The 20,554-nt window shown below is 48.7% G+C and overlaps 1 protein-coding gene across 6 annotated transcripts in view; it reads right to left on the reverse strand.

Moving 5' to 3' along the window:
* The window catches only part of FTO (FTO alpha-ketoglutarate dependent dioxygenase), a 507,378-nt gene that overhangs the window by 81,220 nt on the left and 405,604 nt on the right, over positions 1-20,554 (reverse strand). The window contains exons 9-10 of one of the 6 annotated variants that reach the window (XM_075009178.1): positions 15,856-16,020; positions 7,829-8,829 (exon numbers count right to left, since the gene is read on the reverse strand). The exons of the other annotated variants lie outside the window; for them this stretch is intronic. Coding sequence (XP_074865279.1) covers positions 8,787-8,829; positions 15,856-16,020 — 208 coding nt within the window. The 3' untranslated portion in view covers positions 7,829-8,786. Of the gene's footprint in view, positions 1-7,828; positions 8,830-15,855; positions 16,021-20,554 lie in introns of those variants that run through there. 6 annotated transcript variants of the gene reach the window in all.

Raw genomic sequence — 20,554 nt, forward strand, 5'->3', positions numbered from 1 at the left:
CACTGGCCTGCGGCAGCAGGCGACCTAATGGCCTTCATGTCCGCTCTTTTCTTCTCCACTCCTCTGTTTCCTTTTTTTTTTTTTTGCTCGTATTCTCTTTGTCTTTGCTTTCTCTCCTTTTTTTTTTTTTTTAATAACCGAAAAACAATAAATCACACGTGGAAAAAACCCACTAAGTAATCTGACTCTGGCCTTAGCCTGAGTGGATTCCGTCTGCAGCCGATGGCGGTTGAGAAGGAACTGGCGGGGACCGGATCGTGCATGCGGCCGGAGGCGCGCAGGGGGGCGGCGTGCGCCAGTGCATGCGAGATCCAGGAGAAACTGCTGGAAGATTTCCGATCTGCGGCGCCGGGCAAGCCCGACACCTATTGTGGAGCACCCACAGGGACCACTTGAACAAGAACGTCTGTTTTGATTTACACTCTGTGTACCCTGGTTTTGTTTCTAATGGGATTGCATGAGTTTAATTTGCGCCAGGATTTGGCCCCTCAAGTTAGTCACATATACTGCTAGAACAAAACTGCTGACAGGCTGTAAAAATTGTGGGCCAAAACTCTTGTGTGGCAGAGCCAATGCTTAATTCACCATAACTTTCTATAGTGGCTGTAAATTTGAATGGTGTGGAGACCAACGTTCCCTTATGTTCTCCATCCATGTGTAGATTTTTTTCCATCCACACGCAGAATAATTTTTGTGTGCACCAAGGAGCTTGTGATGTGCACCATTAGTACAGTAAACTCTTTCATATTTGGCAAGCCTGGGACTGGAAGGTTGCTGGATGACCAAATATACTGGTTAATAAAGAGCAGCTGGGGGGCGGCATGGGCACATGTCAGTGGCCACCCCCAACAAGAAATTTCAGCTCCTCCCATCCTCCAGCATCAGCAGGGGAGATGCTTGCAGGGCTCACACATGGCTGCGCAGAATGAGGAGCCACTTGTGGGGTTCAAACATGGCTGCATGCTGTGAGGAGCCACTTGTGGGGCCCGCAAATGGCCACACGGCTCAGGGAGCTGCTTGTGGAGCTCGCACATGGCTGCGCAGCTCATGAGCCACTTGCAGGGCTTGCACATGGATGCATGGCACAGGGAGCTGCTCTGGGCAGCAGCCACCGGGTGGGAAAGCAGAGGCGCGTGCTGAGTGGGCCAGCTCCCAAGGGGTGAGGTGCTGCTCCCACGCTCTGTTCTGCTCTCTGGCAGAGTAACAAGGGGAAGCCATGTCATGGCTTAGCATTTGCCAGAATTATGCTGGTTATCTGAGAGTTCTGGATGATCAAATACCACATAAACAAGGGTTTACTGCAGAAACAAAACCTAGCTGTGGGCACTCTGCTAATCAGCAGAGCAGCATTTGAAGCTTTCTTAAAAATGGTGTTGTGACCTGGCATGTGGGGTCACTATTACAAATCTGGTTCAGTCACCCTTTAGTCATGACTCAGTGGGCAGTGGTAATAGACAAATATGGAGACAGAGAACCACGTGGGCCAAGGCCTGGCTCTTCAGATTGCTTTCTGCCCGGTTTTCTGATAATATATATGTTAATTTTCTAGCAGAGATTTATTTCAGTAACCCTGCAATATATAGGCAACAGACTTTAAGGGCTTCCACTGAAAGACACCAACACAGTAGGCAGGATTAACATGACACAGTAGCATTTAGTGTTGCAGGACTGAAACAAGAATGGCAATTCTGTTATGAAAATATGACTGGCACTTATCAGATAATAAAAAACGAGTAATACATCAGAGACTGGACATATCTCGATGGCATTCTCCACAAGAAATGAGAGCTAGTAGTAAATCTCAGACTTCCTATAACATTCATAAATCAAAACTTTCAACCATGATCATTTTAGAAGATGGTACCACTCTTCTGTTACAGCACTTAGACAGACAGGCTATGTCTACACGAGAGGCTTTTCCCAGAAAAACTGGGCTTTTACTGGGAAAAGCCACAGAGCGTCTACATGCAAAATGAGCTTTGTCAACAGTAGCTGTGTCTACTCTATAGAGTTTTCTTGACAAAACTGGGATTTTGTTGACAAAACTCATGAAGCAACTGCACTTAAAATGTGTTTTGTCGAGAAACCGTCAACAGAAGACAGCAGTTTTCTCGGGAGAGGTCTGTTGCTCCCATACGAGGCAGAACGTCACTGTTCACAGAATCTGTCAAAAAAACCCCAAAAACCTATAGTGTAGATGCTCTGGGGGCCCTCTGTCGACAGAGAGGGCTTCCGGTTCTCCAGTCAGTCCTGTTTGCAGAGCTTTGTGTCAACTGTTCTGCTGAGAGAGAGCCAGGTAGTTTGGCCACTGTCTGTCGAGAGAACGGATTGTTTTTTCAAGCTGCTTTTATGTGTAGACACAATCTGTCAACAAAGGTTTTGTCAGAAGATATCTTCTGACAGTAACTTCTGTCAACAGATTGTTGTACTGTAGATGCAGTCATTTGGTTGACCGAAGCTGGCACATCTGCTGGCAGTGTAATACCTCTACCCATTCAGGTATAACACCTCTCTCAACAGTGTTCTGTCGACAAAACAGCCACGTAGATGCTCTGGGGACCTTTTGTCGACAGACAGGGCTTCTGGTTCATCAGACAGCCCTGTTTGCAGAGAGTCTGGTCAGTTGTTCTGTTGAGAGAGGGCCGGGTAGCCTGGGTGCTCTCTGTTGACAGAGTAGATTGGTCTTTCCATCTGCTTTTATGTGTAGACGCAATCTGTCAACAGAGGTTTTGCCAAGAAATCCCTTCCAACCATCACTTCTGTCAACAGATGCTTCTCATGTAGATGTGGCTATACAGCCTAAGTGGAGAGCAAATTATCTAGGTTATGCACCCCAGTATATAGTGTCAGTGGGACAGAACCCAAGAAACTCCAACAACAGCCTATGTCAAATTGCTATTATATTCAATGTCAGTCAGAAGTTCAGAGAGCCCAAGGCCCTTGGCATATGTTCCTAGTTAAGACAATGGGAATTTAAGTTGTATAAGAACCTCTGGGCACTCTTAAAATAACAGAAAAAAGGAATCACCTTAGCTAAACTCATACATCAGAATTTAAAATGCTGAAAAAAATGGTTAAAACTGGTAACATTTTCAAAAGTATCTAAGTCACTTGGGAACCTAATTTCCTTTGACTTTAAAGGGAATATAGGAACTTTTGAAAATACTACCCTGTTCATAGAACCATGCCGACATTTCTCTGATAGAGCAAAAGGACCAAAATGAGTAGAATACACAAAGGGGAAAGGAGGTGGGATGATGAGGAAGTTCTCTACAAATATGGTGATATTGTAGGATCTGGAGGACTGGACAGGTTAACAGAATAAAGTCAGATACCCTTTTCAACCTCCTATCATTCTGAACAACCAAACCTGGGTTTCCTGTTCCTTGAAAGTGGCTTTGCTATATCATGGCTCCAGGGGAAACATCCAAGTGAAGTAGCATTTCAAATGAAAGGTAAGCTGGTTGCAATGAGAAGGTGCAAAACAATACCAATGTTTAGGAGTGGACAATGAATAAAGAAAAGACAAAAAGGCCCACAATTTCAGAATTTGTACTGTAGTAAATAAGAAGATTGACACAGAAAGAGAGAGATCGAGAGAGAGAGAGATCAGAGAACTCTGGAATGTTAGCCAAAACAAGTCATCCAGCTGCACTGTGTTTCATCACATATCAATTTTTAGTGAAAAGAAAACCATACAAATTTAATCAGTTCTTCATATGGTAATATTTAACATTTCTTTCCTACTTGTTTGATATTTTTGTTTTAAAAGTTCCTTTTTTCTCCCCGCAAAAGTGACGTGTGATAGTGGTGAACACAGAAAAAATATCCATCCTTGGCAAGACTGAGAGTCTCATTTACAGCAGGCTCGGTAATAAATGCACTGGCGTCTTTGTCAATTGAGTGTCTCAATGAAGAACAGGTTACCACAGGAAACAGTATAAGTAAAGTCCACACTTGGAACTCCCACATACTCTTCTGATGCATGTTTGCAGCATCAGTAGAAATTAAGTTGCCTCGGTAAATCTTTCCTGGGATGGTGGCATGGGGGAAAAAAGGGATTTTCTGGCATCACTAATCCGCATAGCTTTCCCCAGTTTTTGTATGACCACTGTATGACATTACTTTAGCACTTTTAATTATTTGAAAACATATTATATAGTGGAGACATGGAAAGCTCTTATATAAATGCCTATTAAAGGCTACATTTTCTCTCAGCAATCATAAAACGTTAAACTCCTCTTAAAACAATATAATTCCTTTGTTTCTCAGCCAAGCACGTATAATAAGACAGCTTGCTCCTTTTAAGTAAATACAATGATTTGTGTTAAATAAGATGAAATATTGTATGCACTATGTAATTTAACAGTAAGACACATCAAAGTGTATGTTACTGTGAGCTAACCCATACCTCAGATGTGTTGTTAGCCAAATGCTTTAAACGGTCCAACAATGTGTTTGGTCCAAACCACAGCGTGTCATAAACTATCAGTCAGATGAGATTTAAAATCAAGGTCCTGATCATCTGTGGTCATTAATATCCACTGGCACATGCTGCACATGCTAGGGCGTTAATACTAGTATGGTGACCACATTCCAGTTTGGATAAATACATCCTGCCAATCTAAATTTTCTATGCCTTGTTCAGTTAGAAAAGGTATTCTTCATTTCCAATCCAACATTATGTGGCATTGCTGTGTACTGTGACAATCTTGCCCTGTTTCACCTCAGAGTGGCTGCATTTCAAGTGGTGGTTGAAGGCATTCCTTTGCATATGTCTATACATGTATGCATATATCTCTGAATTTGCTCAGCAGCTGCATCCCCTCTGAACCGAGTGAAAGAAGTCTTACCGAAGGCACAGGAAGAAACCATCCTGCTGCATAGAAAGAAATGCAAATATGGTAGGCAACCAGCTTGGCTTAACAGGGAAATCATTGGTCAGCTTAAACTAAAAGGATGCGTATAAGGAGTTCTAATGTGGACAGTTGACTAAGGAGGAGTATAATTATATGGCTGGAGAATGCCAGGCAGTAATCAGGAAAGTGAAAGCATAATTAGAACTGCTACTGGCAAGGGATATGAAGGGTAACAAGAAGAGTTTCTACAGGCATGTTAACACTAAGAGGGTTATCAGGGAAGGTGTGGATGAGAGAGGTCACACAAGCTGTGTCTACATGTGCACGCTACTTCGAAGTAGCGGCACTAACTTCGAAATAGCGCCCGTCGCGGCTACACGCGTCGGGCGCTATTTCGAAGTTAACTTCGACGTTAGGCGGCGAGACGTCGAAGTCGCTAACCCCATGAGGAGATAGGAATAGCGCCCTACTTCGACGTTCAACGTCGAAGTAGGGACCGTGTAGACGATCCGCGTCCCGCAACGTCGAAATTGCCGGGTCCTCCATGGCGGCCATCAGCTGGGGGGTTGAGAGACGCTCTCTCCAACCCCTCAGCTCACTGGTGGCCGCGTGGAGCGGCCCCTTAAAGGTCCCCTCCCCCTCCCTGACTCTGCAGGAAGCTGAGGCAACGTGCAGGCTGCAGCCTGCACACGCGGCTAGCCTGCACAACCCTCAGCCACCCACCCAGCGGCGATGGCGAGCCAGCAGCCCCCCTAGGGGACCCCCCCCAAGGGGAGCCAGGGCAGCCAGCCCAGCCAGAGGGCCAGCCAGTCTGGAAAGCGGCAGCGGGGCCCCTCCTGGACGGAGGCCGAGCTGCGGGACCTGCTGGGGCTCTGGAGAGAGGAGGAGGTGCTCCAGGTAATGCGGAGCAAGAGGCGGAACGCGGATGCGTTCGCTCGGCTGGCCGATGGCCTGGCTGCCCGGGGTCACCCTGCCCGCACTCCTGATCATGTGAGGAGTAAGGTGAAGGAGCTGCAGCAGGGTTATGCCCGGGCCCGGGATGCGGCCAGCCGATCTGGGGCCGCCCCCGTCACTTGCCCCTTTTACAGGGAGCTCAGGGACATCCTGGGCTCCCGGCACACCTCCTCCCCTCCAGCCACCCTTGACACCTCGGCTGACGAGCCCCAGCAGGCCCTGCAGCCGGAGTCTGCCCCAGAGGCAATCCCCGCACCCCGGGGGCCCCCCCTGGAGGCCATCCCTGGGACATCGCGGCAGGAGGAGGAGGAGGAGGAGGAGGAGGAGGGGGGCTCCTCCTCCGCAGAATCCAGCCTGCAGATCCTCCTCCTGCCATCCCGGAGCAGCAGCAGGGCCTCCGACCCCTGGGGATCTCCGGACCGTGGGAGCAGACCCACAGGTAGGTACCCCTCTCTGGTGGACACCCCTGGGCTTGAGGGGCGGGGGTAACAGAGATGTGTCCAGGGCCCCCCACACGCTCACATGGCCATGGCCCCAAGGACACCAGGGCCATGGCCCTCACAGCACTGCAGCCATCAGCCCCTGCCCCCCGCCCCCCGCATGACAGTGCCATGCCCCATCCCCGGGCCAGGGGGGACCGGAACCTCGAGGGGCCCCCGGGCGGAGTGGGTGGGACACCCCGCAGCAGCAGCATGTGATGGAGTGGGGGGAGTGCGAAAGGGAGACTCAGGCTACATATGAGCCACAAGAGCTGAAGAGCTCCCAGGGCCAAAGGAGGATCCTGGCGCTACAGCTGGCAGGTGACACCTCTGCCCTGAACAAACAGGAGGGAGGAGCCGAGCTGGCTTGGAATTGGGGGGCGAGGGCGGGGGCCACAGGTAGAGGCTAGGGGAAGGGAGAGCTGCTAGGCAGCCAGCCTAAGGAGGGGGAAAGCTGCATCCCAGAGGGGCCCCCCTTGGGGTCTTCTCCGCACTACGGGTTGGAAGGACTGTCTCTTCCGACAGCTGGTGCTGTCACTCCTGCCAGAAACTGGCCATCTGTGGGCTAAGAAAGCTCTCCTGCTCTCAGACCCTGCGGGGTGAAGTGAGAGTCGATCCCACCAGGGGACGGGGTGCAGGGCAGGGGGACCCCTGAACCCCATCCATCACAGCAGCATCTCCCGGGGACGGGGATGGGGAACCTGCAGCACAGGGCGGGGGGGACAGAGGCCACGGCTCGGGGCCCACACTAATGCCTGTCTCCATTCTTCTTTCCCCCCTCCTCTCCTGTGTCCTGCACCTGCACCTGCACCATCACAAGGACCGGAAGAGAGCGCCGGCGAGGCCTCAGTTGTCCCGGAGAGCCCTCCGGGACCATCGCTCCAGGGCAGCCCCTCGGCCGAGGAACGACCGGCCCCCCTGAGGGCTAGATGGCGGACCCCGCGCCTACTACCGGCGACGGCGACGGACCCCCAGCTGCTGGCCATCCTCCGCCGGCAGCTGGAGGTCTCGGAGCAGCACCTCCAGCTGCAGGAGCAGGCCCTGGCCTGGCGCCAGGAGGCATGGGGGGGCCTATATGCAGACATTTAACCGGCTCATCGACTACCTGGCCCCCCATGCCGCGCCGGCCGACCCATCGCCCGCCCTGCCCGCTCCTGCAGCCCCACCACCAGCTGCTCCAGCCGTCGCCGGCCCGTCCGCCGTCGCCCCACCACCCACCCGCGAGGGCCAGAGCGCCGAGGGACCCCTGGAGCCACCTGAGACTCGCCGGCACCGATACCTTCCGGTCCAGCCCGCTCCCACCCAGCCGCGGACCAGACTGCAGGCGCGGCGGGGCTCCCGGCCGGGCACGCCCAGTGCCGGGCTATAGGGGCGAGGGGCCTGGGACGTGGCCCCCCCCTTGTATATAGTTGGACCCTGTTTTTTTGGTGCCCCCGTTTGCCCCGTCCCCCCCATGTAAATAGTTCTCCCCTTTCTCCTCCCTGGTTTTCTTTTTATTATGTATGCCACACAGTTGTTTCTTTGGTTTGTTTTATTTGTGTACATATTGCTTTGGTTGAACGTTTGTACTTAGTTTTCTGTTTGTGCTTCACATATTTATTTACACCCCAAAAAAAAGGTTCGGCCAGAAAAAAAAAAATTTACGTTCAGCCACAAGTTCGTGCTGTCATTTGTCCAGGACAAGTGGGAGTGGGGGGCGGTGGGGTGCTCCATGGTGTGGGCGTTGGGGCAGGAGTGTGGGGGAGGAAGGGGCGGGCAGTAGAGGGCCTGGGCAGAGTTCACCCCGCGGCCTGTTGGTCGAAGTAGGCCTGCAGGGCCTCCCGGACCTGGGTCCCCTCGGGGTCCACCTGCCGACTGGGGGCAGCAGGTGGCTGCACGTGTGCCCGGCCGGCCTCTGCAGCCCAGCCCTGCAGAAAGGTCTCCCCCTTGCTCTCCACGAGGTTGTGGAGGGCGCAGCAGGCACCCACAATCTGGGGGATGTTGTTGGGGCCCACATCCAGGCGGGTCAGGAGACATCTCCAGCGTCCCTTGAGGCGGCCAAATGAGCGCTCCACCACCTGGCGCGCACGGTTCAGGCGCTCGTTGAAGCGCTCCTGGCTAGCGGAGAGATGGCTTGTGTAGGGGTGCATGAGCCATGGCCGGAGAGGGTATGCCGCATCTGCGATGACACAGAAGGGCATGGTGGTGTCGCCCAGAGGGATCTCCCGCTGGGGGATGTAGGTCCCCGCCTCCAGCCGGCGGCACAGGCCCGAGTTCCGAAAAACCCGGGCGTCGTGGGTGCTGCCAGGCCAGCCCACGTAAATGTCCCGGAAACGTCCCCGGCTGTCCACCAAGGCCTGCAGGACGACAGAATAGTAGCCCTTCCGATTGAGGTATCGTCCTCCACTGTGATGCGGGGCGCGGATGGGGATGTGAGTCCCATCCAGAGCCCCAAAGCAGTTGGGGAAGCCCAGGGTGGCAAAGGCGGCGACAGTGGCATGTGGGTCCCCCAGCCTCACGAGCCTGTGCAGGAGCATGGCGTTGATGGCGCGCACGACCTGCAGAGAAAGCACATGGGACAGCCCCAGTGAGGGGTGAGCAGGGTGTGCGTGGCCCTGCCCTGCTCTGGCCCCCCTGCCCTGGCCTGCCCTGCCCTGCTCTGGCCCCCCTGCTCTGCCCTGGCCCCCCTGCCCTGGCCTGCCCTGCCCTGCTCTGCCCTGGCCTGCCCTGCCCTACTCTGCCCTGGCCTCCCCCTGTGGGTTCTCTTACCTCCATGAAGACAGCCCCGACGGTGGCCTTTCTGACACCAAACTGCTGCCCCACGGATCGGTAGCTGTCCGGAGTGGCCAGCTTCCAGACAGCGATGCCGACCCGTTTCTCCACTGGGAGGGCACGCCGCATGGCAGTGTCCTGGTGCCTGAGTGCGGGGGTGAGCCACTGGCACAGCTCCAGGAATGTCTGCCGGCTCATCCTGAAGTTCCTGAGCCAGTGGTCGTCGTCCCACTCCCCAAGCACCAGCCGCTCCCACCAGTCGGTGCTGGTGGGGTAGCTCCACAGCCGCCGGCGTGTGAGGCGGGGGGTGGAGCGGGGTGCTCCAGGGGTAGGGGCTGAGCCCTGCTGCCCTGGGGGCATCTCCTCCCCTGGGGCAAGGAGGTACTCAGCTGCCTCCCACATGGCATGGGCCAGGGCAAGCCCTGCTCCTGCCGGGAGGGCTGGGTGGACCTCTAGCTGCTGCTGCTGCTGCTGCTGCTGGGGGTCCATGACTGCGGCGCCCGGGGTCTGTGTGCCTATGGCTCCTCAGACTGCGTGCTGTGCAGGCTGAGTGTATGTGGGAGGGGCCCTTTAAGGGAGCGGCTAGCTGTTGCCCCGGAAGCGCTAGTCCGCCCGTTGACCCTGTCTGCAGCTGTGCTTGGCATCCCTATTTCGATGTGTGCTACTTTGACGTGTAGACGTTCCCTCGCTGCGCCTATTTCGATGTTGGGCTGAGCAACGTCGAAGTTGAACATCGACGTTGCCGGCCCTGGAGGACGTGTAGACGCTATTCATCGAAATAGGCTATTTCGATGTCGCAACATCGAAATAAGCTACTTCGATATAGGCTTCACGTGTAGACGTAGCCACAGTGACAAATGATGTAAGAAAATTTGAAGTGCTCAATGCTTTTTTTGCCTCAGTCTTCACACGGACAGCTCCTACACTACAGTGCTAGACAATGCAGTTTGGGAAGGTGAAGGGCAGCCCTCAGTGGGGAAGGAACAAGTTAAGAGCTACCTGGAAGAACTAGATGCACACAAATCCATGGGTCAGGATTTAATGAACCGAAGGGTACTGAGGGAATTGGCAGACATCATTGCCAAGCCTTCGGCCATTATCTTTGAAGGCTCTTGGAGGTCGGGAGAGATCCCAGATAATTGGAAAAAGGCAAATGTAGTGCCCATCTTTAAAAAATGAAAGAAGAACAGTCCAGAGAACTATAGACTGGTCAATCTTACTTCAGTCCCTGGGAAAATAATGGAGGGGATCCTCAAGGAATACACTTTGGAGCACTTGGAAGAGGGGAAAATGATCAAAAGTAGTCAACATTGATTCGCCAAGGGCAAGTCATGTCTGGTCAATCTGATTAGCTTCTATGACAAAGTAACAGGCTCTGTGGACATGGGGAAGTCAGTAGATGTGATATACATTGACTTCAGCAAAGCTTTCTATGCAGTCTGCCACAACATTCTTGCCCATAAGTTAAAGTAGTATGGATTGGATACATGGACTATAAAATGGATAAAAAGACAGTCAGGCCCAACAGGTCGTGGTCAGTGTCTCAGTATCTGTATGGTGGTCATTTTCAAGTGGAGTTCCCCAAGGCTTGGTTCTGGGGCTGGTGTTTGACATCTTTATTAATGACCTGGACAAGGGACTGGATTGAACCCTCAGCAAGTTTGCAGATGACACTAAGCTAGGGGGAGAGGTATATATGTTAGAGAGCAGAGATAGGATCCAGAGCGACCTGGATAAATTGAGGATTAGGTCAAAGAAATCTGATGAGGTTCAACGAGGAGAAGTGTAGAGTCCTGCACTTGGGACGAAAGAATCCCAAGCATCATTACAGGTTGGGGACTGACTGGCTAAGCATCAGTACAGCAGAAAAGGACCTAGGGATTATGGTGGATGAAAGGCTGCATATGATTAAACAGTGTGCCCTTGTAGCCAAGAAGGCTAACGGCATATTGGGGTGCATTAGGAGGAGCATTTTGAGCAGATCTAGAGAAGTTGTTGGTCCCCTCTAGTCAACACTGATGAGGCCACACCTAGAGTATTGTACCTAGTTTGGGGCCCCCCAGTATAGAAAGGATGTGGATGTGCAGGGGCAGTTTCAGCAGAGGGCAACAAAAATGATTAAGGGGCTGGAGCACATGATATAGGAGGAGAAGCTGAGGGATTTGGGCTTATTTAGTTTGTAGAAGAGAAGACTGAGGGGTGATTTAATAGCAGACTTCAACTTCCTGAAGGGGAGCTCTAAAGCAAATGGAGAGAAACTGTTCTCAGTGGTGACAGACAGAACAAGGAGCAATGTTCTGAAATTACAGTAGGAGAAGAGTAGGTTGGATATTAGGAAAAGGTACTTCACCAGGAAGGTGGTGAAGGACTGGAATGTGTTGCCTAGAGAGCTGGTTGAATCTCAACCCCTAGAGGTTTTTAATTACTACCTTGACAGCGTCCTGGCTGGGATGAAGCAGGGGCCTGGACTCGACCTCCTGCGGTCCCTTTCAGCCCTATGAGTCTATGAAACTAATCAGATTTCTTGGTTTGATTTGGTGGGGGAATATGGATCATAGTTTGCAACACAATTTGAGATCCTTAAACTGTACTGTAAATGTAATAATAAAATTATATTATTAATAATCTTAAATAAAACAATAAAACTAGCTTTATGGAAAATGCTTGTAGAAGAAAAATTTGTATATTTGAATATTTGTAGAAGAAAAATTCACTTGATATAAAAATAAGTTTGGCAACAGTTAGAAACAACACCTCCACCTCACACGATATACAATTTACAAAGTATTCATGTAATTTTTTTTTGACTTGTCATTGTCACATGGCATCCCTTTAACACACACCTTCAGATTTCTAAACTTCTCCTTAGCATCAGCCACTCCAGTTAAAATGTTAAATGTGACTACTTAACTCAGGACTGGACAAAATATAGCCTGCATGCCAGAGGCAGTCCGTCAAGCCACTGGATATGGCCTGTGGTCGCAACCAGGAGACTCAGGCAGGCCACTGACTGCCCTGCCTCTCCATGCCACTCTGAAAAATGGCTTCAGGGCCCTGTTTGTTTTTCAATAGAATCATAGAATCCTAGGGCTGGAAGGCACCTTAGGAGGTCATCTTGTACAGCTTCCTGCCTAAAGTAGGATCAACCCTAACTAAATCATCCCAGCCAGGACTTTGTCAAGCTGGTACTCAAAAATCTGAAGGGATAAAGATTCCAACACCTCCCTAGGTAAAGCATTCCAGTGCTTCACCACCCTTCTTGTGAAATAGTTTTTCCTAATATTCAGCCTACACCCCTTCCTCTGTAACTTCAGATCAGCTCCTTGTTCTTCCATCCATCTCTAACTGAGAACAGCTGCTTTCCATCCCTTTTAGAGCCCCCTTTCAGGAAGTTGAAAGCTGCTATCAAATCACCCTCACTTTTCTCTTCTGCAAACTAAATAACCCAAATTTCCCCAGCATCTCCTCATAGGTCATGCGCTCCAGCCCCCTAATCATCTTCGCTGCCCTCCGCTAAACCCCTTCCAGTGCACCCACATCCTTTCTATACTGGTGGGCCCAGAACTGGACACACAACTCCAGATGGGGCCTTACCAGCGACGAACAGAGGGGAATAATAACTCCTCTATATCTGCTGGAAATGCTTCTCCTAATGCACCTCCAATATGCCATTAGCCTTCCTGGCTACAAGGGCATACCATTGACTCATACACAGACTCTCAGCTGCGAGATTGGAGTGGGGGGGAGGGGAAGGAGGGTGAGTGTCACATGCTGCCCCCACCCCCAGCACAATCCCATTGGCTGGTCTCTGGCCAATGGAAGCTTTCTATTTGAAGCATTCCTCCCCATCCCCTCAGGCTCACAGCTATTCATAGACACATATGACCGCTACCATGGCTGGGCAGGCAAGTAGCTTGCCTGACAAATCAGCTGGGCTGCTGGCCAGCAATCTCCTAGGTAAGTCTCCCAGCAAGAGCCCACCTCTGGCATCCCAGACCCTCCCTCCCCACAACCCTCTGCTCCTCCACTCCTGCCTCTCTATCTCACATGACCCAAAGTCTCTGCCCCCCCTCCTGCACCCAGACCCCCTCCCAGACCCTGCAACCCAACCATCTGCCCCGGGTCACACCCCCTCCTGCATTAGGTCACAACCTAAACCCCAGCATCCCAGTCCCCTGCCTCCTAAGCACCCTTGCACCCCAGTCCCCTGCCACAGGTCACAATCCCCTCCTGCCCTAGATCACAGCCCTAACCCCTGCCCCAGGTAACAACCACTTCCTTCACCCAAACTCCCTGACAGACCTCACACCCCGTTTGCACCGGAGTCACTTACCTCACACTCCCTTCTGCTCCCAACCTCCATCCCAGATCCCACACATTCTCCATTAGTATCACAGAACACTAGAAGTGGAAGGGACCTCGAAAGGTCTTCGAGTCTAGTCCCCTGACCACACAGCAGGACCAAGCACCATCTAGAGTCTCTGGACCGGGGACGTCCAACCCGTGGCTCTCAAGTCACATCTAGCTCTTTGAGCCTTTAAGTGCAGCTGCACTCTGGAGGCACCATCCGTCTGCTCCATGCATGCACCCCACCGTGCTTGGTGGTAATGGTGCCAGTGACTCCTCAGAGCTGCGCACTGGGAGTGCCGTCTGCACGCACGTACTGCACCACTTGGTGGGAGAAGCACATAATGACAGTGGTGGCAGCAGCTCCAGCAGCAGCTCCAGTGAGCTGCCAGCACAGAATCAGAGCTGGGGATGCCTGGCTCTGGGGGGGAGCGGGAGGGCATTCAGTTGGAAAAGGAAGGCTGAGGGTGGTTGGATTTGGTGGAGGAGGAGAGCACTGAGTCACATATTATTTACTTGTATATATCTTTATAGAGAGATATATAAAATATACATAAATATAAAATACGTGGCTCTTTGCACTCTATCCACCACTGTTTTGGCTCCTAGGCTCTAACTGGTTGGTTGGCTGCCCCTGCTGTAGATCACAGGTGTCTATCTAACCTGCTCTTAAATATCTCCAGTGATGGAGATTCCATTCCATCATGAAAAAGTATGTCCCTTGACCACTTTTCAACTTCTTGGAGTGCTCTCCCCATCAAAAATTATTACGCACCCTGTTCTAACCTATACTAAATCCGACGGCTGATTTGTTCTGCTGAGTCAGTGTTTTTCCTAAAAAGTAAAAAATTTCTATTAGGGAGTGTTAACAAGTCCAGCATGGTTTTAAGCTCTGGTTGTGCCAACAGTCTAATAGGGGAAAAGTCCACTGTAGCTAGCAGTAATAATAAAATCTTCCTTTGAAGCAGACTACTTGGAGGGAGGAAATACATTGTAAACCACTAGGTTTATGTGGGGTGATAGAGAGTGAGTGAATAGTGGCATAAAGTGAAATGTGAACTGGACAGTTATGGAATATAGAATGTTTATGGAGACTAGCGTTTTTCTACAGAAATCAGCTTTTTTCCCCAAGGCATAACACAACAACTAATCCTATTGTCCATCCTAATTCGTTACTACAACATAACCAGTAAAGATACAAATGGTTATTAAATATTATATTGTTATTTGTAAGACTAAATATATATCGCTCAGTGTTCCTAATCACAAGGAGATTGATGTTTATGAAATATGCCTTGAAGTTGGTATAACAGTTATAGTGACAGAGGCTCTGAAACTGATTACATGTAATAGGTTTCTAAGAGATACACATACAGACTAACACTGCTACCTCTCTGATGCTTCTCAAAACGGTTACATGTTCCACCAGAAAAATGCTCCACTGACAACAATAACAATTATACTATGGTTATGGCACAAGATGTATTATTCAGCACCCCTGAGAAACTGGTGGTGCTGGATAATCAAAAGTGCCAGCTATTGGAGCAGGACTAGTGGCCCCGCTGCCATTATTGCTGGCCAAACAATTGGCCCAGCCCCACAGGCATCTACCTATCTCACAGAACTAGAAGGAACCTTCAGAGGTCATCAAGCCCAGTCCCCTGCTCTCACAGAAAGACCTATCACCATCCCTTGCAGATTTTTCTTTTTTTTTTAAATCTAGTTGCCTCAGATCCCTAAATGGTTCCCCTCAAGGGCTGAGCTCAGAACCTTGGGTTCAGCAGGCTAATGCCCAAACCACTAAGCTATCCCTCCCCATTGGCTGGGCAGCCAGTGCCTGGACACACTGGTGCTGGCTGGGCAGATGGCCCCTGCTCCCACTGCAACTGGCACAAGCTGGATAGCTAGCCTTGTGGCAAAAGACCATGTCTGGGCAACTGGTTGCATGGGTCCTGCAGTAACTGGCCTCACTCTGCTGGAGCAGGTGTCAGTTGTCCAAGTTCTGAATAACCTGGCTTTTACTCTATAATGTTTGCAAACCTTGTTTTGAATCATCAAAAGAATTATTAGGGATCACTAATGGAGTTCTTCAAAACTACAGTTTTCAAAGCTTCTTTTTGGTCAGTCTAAGGCCAGGTCTACGCTAGACCAAAAAATCAATGTAAGACAGACAATTCCAGCTACAACAATTGAGTAGCTGGAATGAATGTATTGAAGATCAGTTTTTCTGAATGTTGTTCCCTGGCAGTGAGGGCAGAATATGAGATCTTGCCCAAAATACAAGTACGACACCTTTCCTGTATCTAGTCACTGTGCATTAACCACGACATAAAATAAAGATGAACAAACAGTGAAGAATTTATTAACCAAACCAAGAATAAACCAATTATTAAGATTCTGGTTGTCAACTAATAGAAAACGGAACTCTGGTGAGTATTATCCCTCCCTTCCTCCCCACTTCCTACCACAGTCCTGAAGTCTGGTGGAAAATCAGGCAGCTCTGGTGACAGGAGGAGAAAGGAACAGGGGTGGCAGTCAGGAACAGCACAACTCTTGGAACTGGTGGAAATTGCATCTGCTTCTCTCTTCTTTTCTTCCCTTCTTGATGCATTGTCCTGCATGGAGTGCGCCTAGGGGAAATGGTAAGTATGCGTGCGTGTATGACTGACTGGTTTCCTCACCACCCCTCAAATAAAATTAATAAAAGGTTACACTGGCCTACAAGACCTGAAACGGTATGCTTGCTGCCCTAGCCACCAGGTTAAAACTGGCCTATGAAGCCTGACAACATACCAGTGCTGTCCTAGCCACTAGTGTTCTCCTTTAGGTCCCCGTCCGAAAGGCTCACAAGGCTAGTCAGCTTTCCTAGTACCACCAGCGCTGACAGGAGACACTAGAGAGAGAGAGAGCCCTGAGGTGATTGCTCCTTCCCCTTTTATAGGCCCTTGTCTCCGGGCAGATTCTGTTCAGGAGACCCAACCCTTTTCCGCCTTTAGTTTCCCACCCTTTTCTAAGGGGAAGAGATGACTCAGCATCATCAGCCATCTTTCAAAATGGGAAGTGACATGGGATCCATATTGAAAGTGGAAACCAAGATGGAGTCCTCCTTAAACCAGCATACCTATTGGAAACAAAATGAAATCCATTTAATACCATATTTCAAAGTCAACCCAACATCTTCCACATGGAGGGAGGTTGACTGTCAAGCCCTGATGATTCAATTTAGCGCATCCCCATGAGGTGTGCTAAATTGAATGCTGGAAGATCAAACCTGAAGGACCACGGTTATCCAAGTAAGGCTTGGAGCCGTACTTGGATAACTGTGGTAATCCTAGAGCTAATACATGCTGATGAGCGCTGACCTCTGGGGATGCATGCATTTATCAAACCTGAAGGAGACATACTCTAAATACACAAGCTTAGACTAAAACAATTATACTTTAACAAAACTATACACACTGTGTAGTGCCCTATTTCCTCTTTGTATACAAACAGCAGAAATAAGTAGATTTGGAGTTTTCAGGGAAATACATCAATACGAAATTATAATATCTTAGTGACAATATATTTAAACACTATCAGTGAAAATTATTATACATGTAAATTTTCATTTTGTATTTTAAATAACTGTTCAATAATATCTTATGCTCAATCCAGCAATTGAATCTGCATGGACAAATGCATGATGCCATGCCATGATTCCACTGCATTCAGTAGAAAACACTTGTGTACAGTCAATTGCATGGTCGTAATTTACAGTATGAAATTTAAAGATATACCATAAATGTGCAAAGAATAAAAGACACAGACTTATCACATATATAAAGACAGTCATATAGTATGTGAATGTTTTGCGCTATGTTACAATTTATACTACAAATACACAACTCTATATGCAAGAATATGGTGAATTTAAATGTTAATAATGACATATTTAATAAAGATATTTTTGAATTAGCAGCATTATTACCATAAATGTTACATTTTTATTGCTTTTGATATAATTGCCTTTCTGCTTAAAAATAAATATTAATCTGCTTTTGATCAATTCCAAGTGTTAAAATAGCCTGACTGTGTGGTTAACTGTTTCTAGCATGATACCAAACTTTTTTTTTAGCAACCACACACACATGCAGAATTGCGAAAGTATGCACATTGAACCAACCGTGTCCAAATCCTCATTCATATGCACTCATCCCTCACTGTATGAGCACAATTAGTTCCCAATTTTCGGCTTGTAGGTGAAAACTTATAAGAGGGACAATAAATTACCATTAAAATACATGTAAAAGTCTCTGATAAAAAATAAATAAATAAATAAAAAATAAAAAAACACAGTAAGAGACCTCACAAAGAACCACCATGGCTTAACAGCCATGTTAAAAAGGCAGTGAGAGAGAAAAGGGCAGCCTATAAAAAGTGGAAGTCAGATCCTAGTGAGGAAAATAGAAAGGAACACAAACACTCCCAAATTAAGTGTCATAATGTAGTAAGAAAAGCCAAAAAAGATTTTGAGGAACAGCTAGCCAAAAATTCAAAAAATGATAGTAAAATGTTTTTTAAATACATTAGAAGCAGGAAGCCTGCTAAAAAAGCAGTGGGGCCCTTGGGCGATAAAGATATAAAAGGAGTGATCAAGGAAGACAGTGCCATTGCGGAGCGATTAAATGATTTCTTTGCTTCAGTCTTCACGGCTGAGGATGTTACAGAGGTTCCTAAATCTGAGCCAGCCTTTTTAGGTGACAAATCTGAGGAACCCTCCCAGATTGAAGTGACATTAGAGGAGGCTTTGGAGTTAATTGATAAGCTGAATAGTAACAAGTCTCTAGGACCAGACGGTATTCACCCAAGGGTTCTGAAAGAACTCAAATGTGAAATTGCGGAGTTATTAACAATGGTTTGTAACCTATCCTTTAAATCTGCTTCGGTACCCAATGACTGGAAGACGGCCAATGTAACGCCAATATTTAAAAAAGGCTCTAGAGGAGACCCTGGCAATTATAGACCGATAAGGCTAACATCAGTACCAGGCAAATTAGTAGAAACAATAGTAAAGAATAAAATTGCAAGGCACGTAGAAGAACACGAATTGTTGGGCAAAAGTCAGCATGGTTTCTGCAGAGGGGAGTCGTGTCTAACTAATCTATTAGAATTCTTTGAAGGGGTTAATAAACATGCGGACAAGGGGCACCCAGTGGACATAATATACCTAGATTTCCAGAAAGCCTTTGACACGGTCCCACACCAAAGGCTTTTATGTAAATTAGGCGGTCATGGGATAGGAGGAAAGATCCTTTCATGGATCGGGAATTGGTTAAAAGACAGAACACAAAGGGTTGGAATAAATGGTAAATTTTCACAATGGAGGGGGGTAACTAGTGGTGTTCCCCAGGGGTCAGTCCTGGGACTGGTCCTGTTCAACTTGTTCATCAATGATCTAGAAAATGAGGTAATCAGTGAGGTGGCAAAGTTTGCAGATGACACCAAGTTGTTCAGGACAGTCAAAACCAAAAGGGATTGTGAAGAACTACAAAAAGATCTCAGCAAACTGAGTGATTGGGCAGCAAAATGGCAAATGAAATTTAATGTGGGTAAGTGTAAGGTAATGCACATTGGAAAAAATAACCCAAATTACATGTACAACATGATGGGGTCAAATTTAGCTACGACAGATCAGGAAAGGGATCTTGGAGTTATAGTGGATAGTTCTCTGAAGACATCCACACAGTGTGCAGCAGCAGTTAGTAAAACAAATAGGATGTTAGGAATTATTAAAAAAGGGATAGATAATAAGACAAAAGATATCATACTTCCCCTATATAAAACTATGGTACGCCCACATCTTGAGTACTGCGTGCAGATGTGGTCTCCTCACCTCAAAAAAGATATATTGGCATTAGAAAAGGTTCAGAAAAGGGCGACTAAGATGATTAGGGGTTTGGAACGGGTCCCATATAGGGAGAGGCTAGAGAGACTGGGACTTTTCAGTCTGGAAAAGAGGCGATTGAGGGGCGATATGATAGAGGTATATAAAATCATGAATGGTGTGGAGAAAGTGAATATAGAAAAAGTATTTACCTTTTCCCATAATACAAGAACTAGGGGACACCAAATGAAATTGATGGGTAGTAGATTCAAAACTAATAAAAGGAAATTTTTCTTCACACAGCGCACAGTCAACCTGTGGAACTCCTTGCCGGAGGAGGCTGTGAAGGCCAGGACTCTATTAGGGTTTAAAAAAGAGCTTGATAAATTTTTGCAGGTTAGGTCCATAAATGGCTATTAGCCAGGGGTAAAGTATGGTGCCCTAGCCTTCAGTACAAGGGCAGGAGATGGATGGCAGGAGATAAATCACTTGATCATTGTCTTCTGTTCTCCTTCTCTGGGGCACCTGGCATTGGCCACTGTCGGCAGACGGGATACTGGGCTGGATGGACCTTTGGTCTGACCCAGTATGGCCATTCTTATGTTCTTATGTTCTGATTGGTTCCTCATGCTCCTAACTCACAAGTGAGCGGCAGCATGTAGTCCTGCTTTTGAAAGGTAAATGAACTTTGGGTGGGGTGGGGGGGGTCTACGGCTGGGGGAAGTTTGGGGCCATGAGTGCGAGGGAAGGTTAAAACCTGGAGGCGGTGTTGGGTCTGTGGGGTGTGCAGGGCAGGGGGGGCGGGGAGGGTGTTCAGGCTGCTGCAGGTTGGATCTGCGGACTGGTGGGGGAAGTCAGGCTTCCGCGGTTTGGGGCCATGGGGCTGGTGGGAGTGGTCAGGCTGCCGCGGTTTGGGGCCGTGGGGCCTGCAGGGAGGTGGGGGGGGGGGGGCTCTCAGGCTGCAGCAGGTTGGGTCCATCGGGCAGGTGCAGGGGGGGTCAGGCTGCAGCAGTTTGGGGATGTGGAGGGTAAGGCTCATATTAGCAGGGGGAGTTCACTCATCTACTGAACAAAGGTAAGTATACGTGTCCCTCGTTTAAGCTAATACTTGTAAGCAAAGTACTCATTTAACGAGGGATGAGTGTATTGGATCTTCAAACACTGCTTTATCATTCACTCCGACTGGCATCATTCAATTTTAAATAAAGGACTTTCTGCAATGACTAATATTTTTGGAACTCAACTGCTGAGAGATTTAAGTTATGGGAGTAAATACATATGCAGAGCTACAGATGTTG

The sequence above is a fragment of the Carettochelys insculpta genome, chromosome 14 (genome assembly GCF_033958435.1).
Source record: "Carettochelys insculpta isolate YL-2023 chromosome 14, ASM3395843v1, whole genome shotgun sequence".
In the NCBI taxonomy this organism is placed as follows: domain Eukaryota; kingdom Metazoa; phylum Chordata; order Testudines; family Carettochelyidae; genus Carettochelys; species Carettochelys insculpta.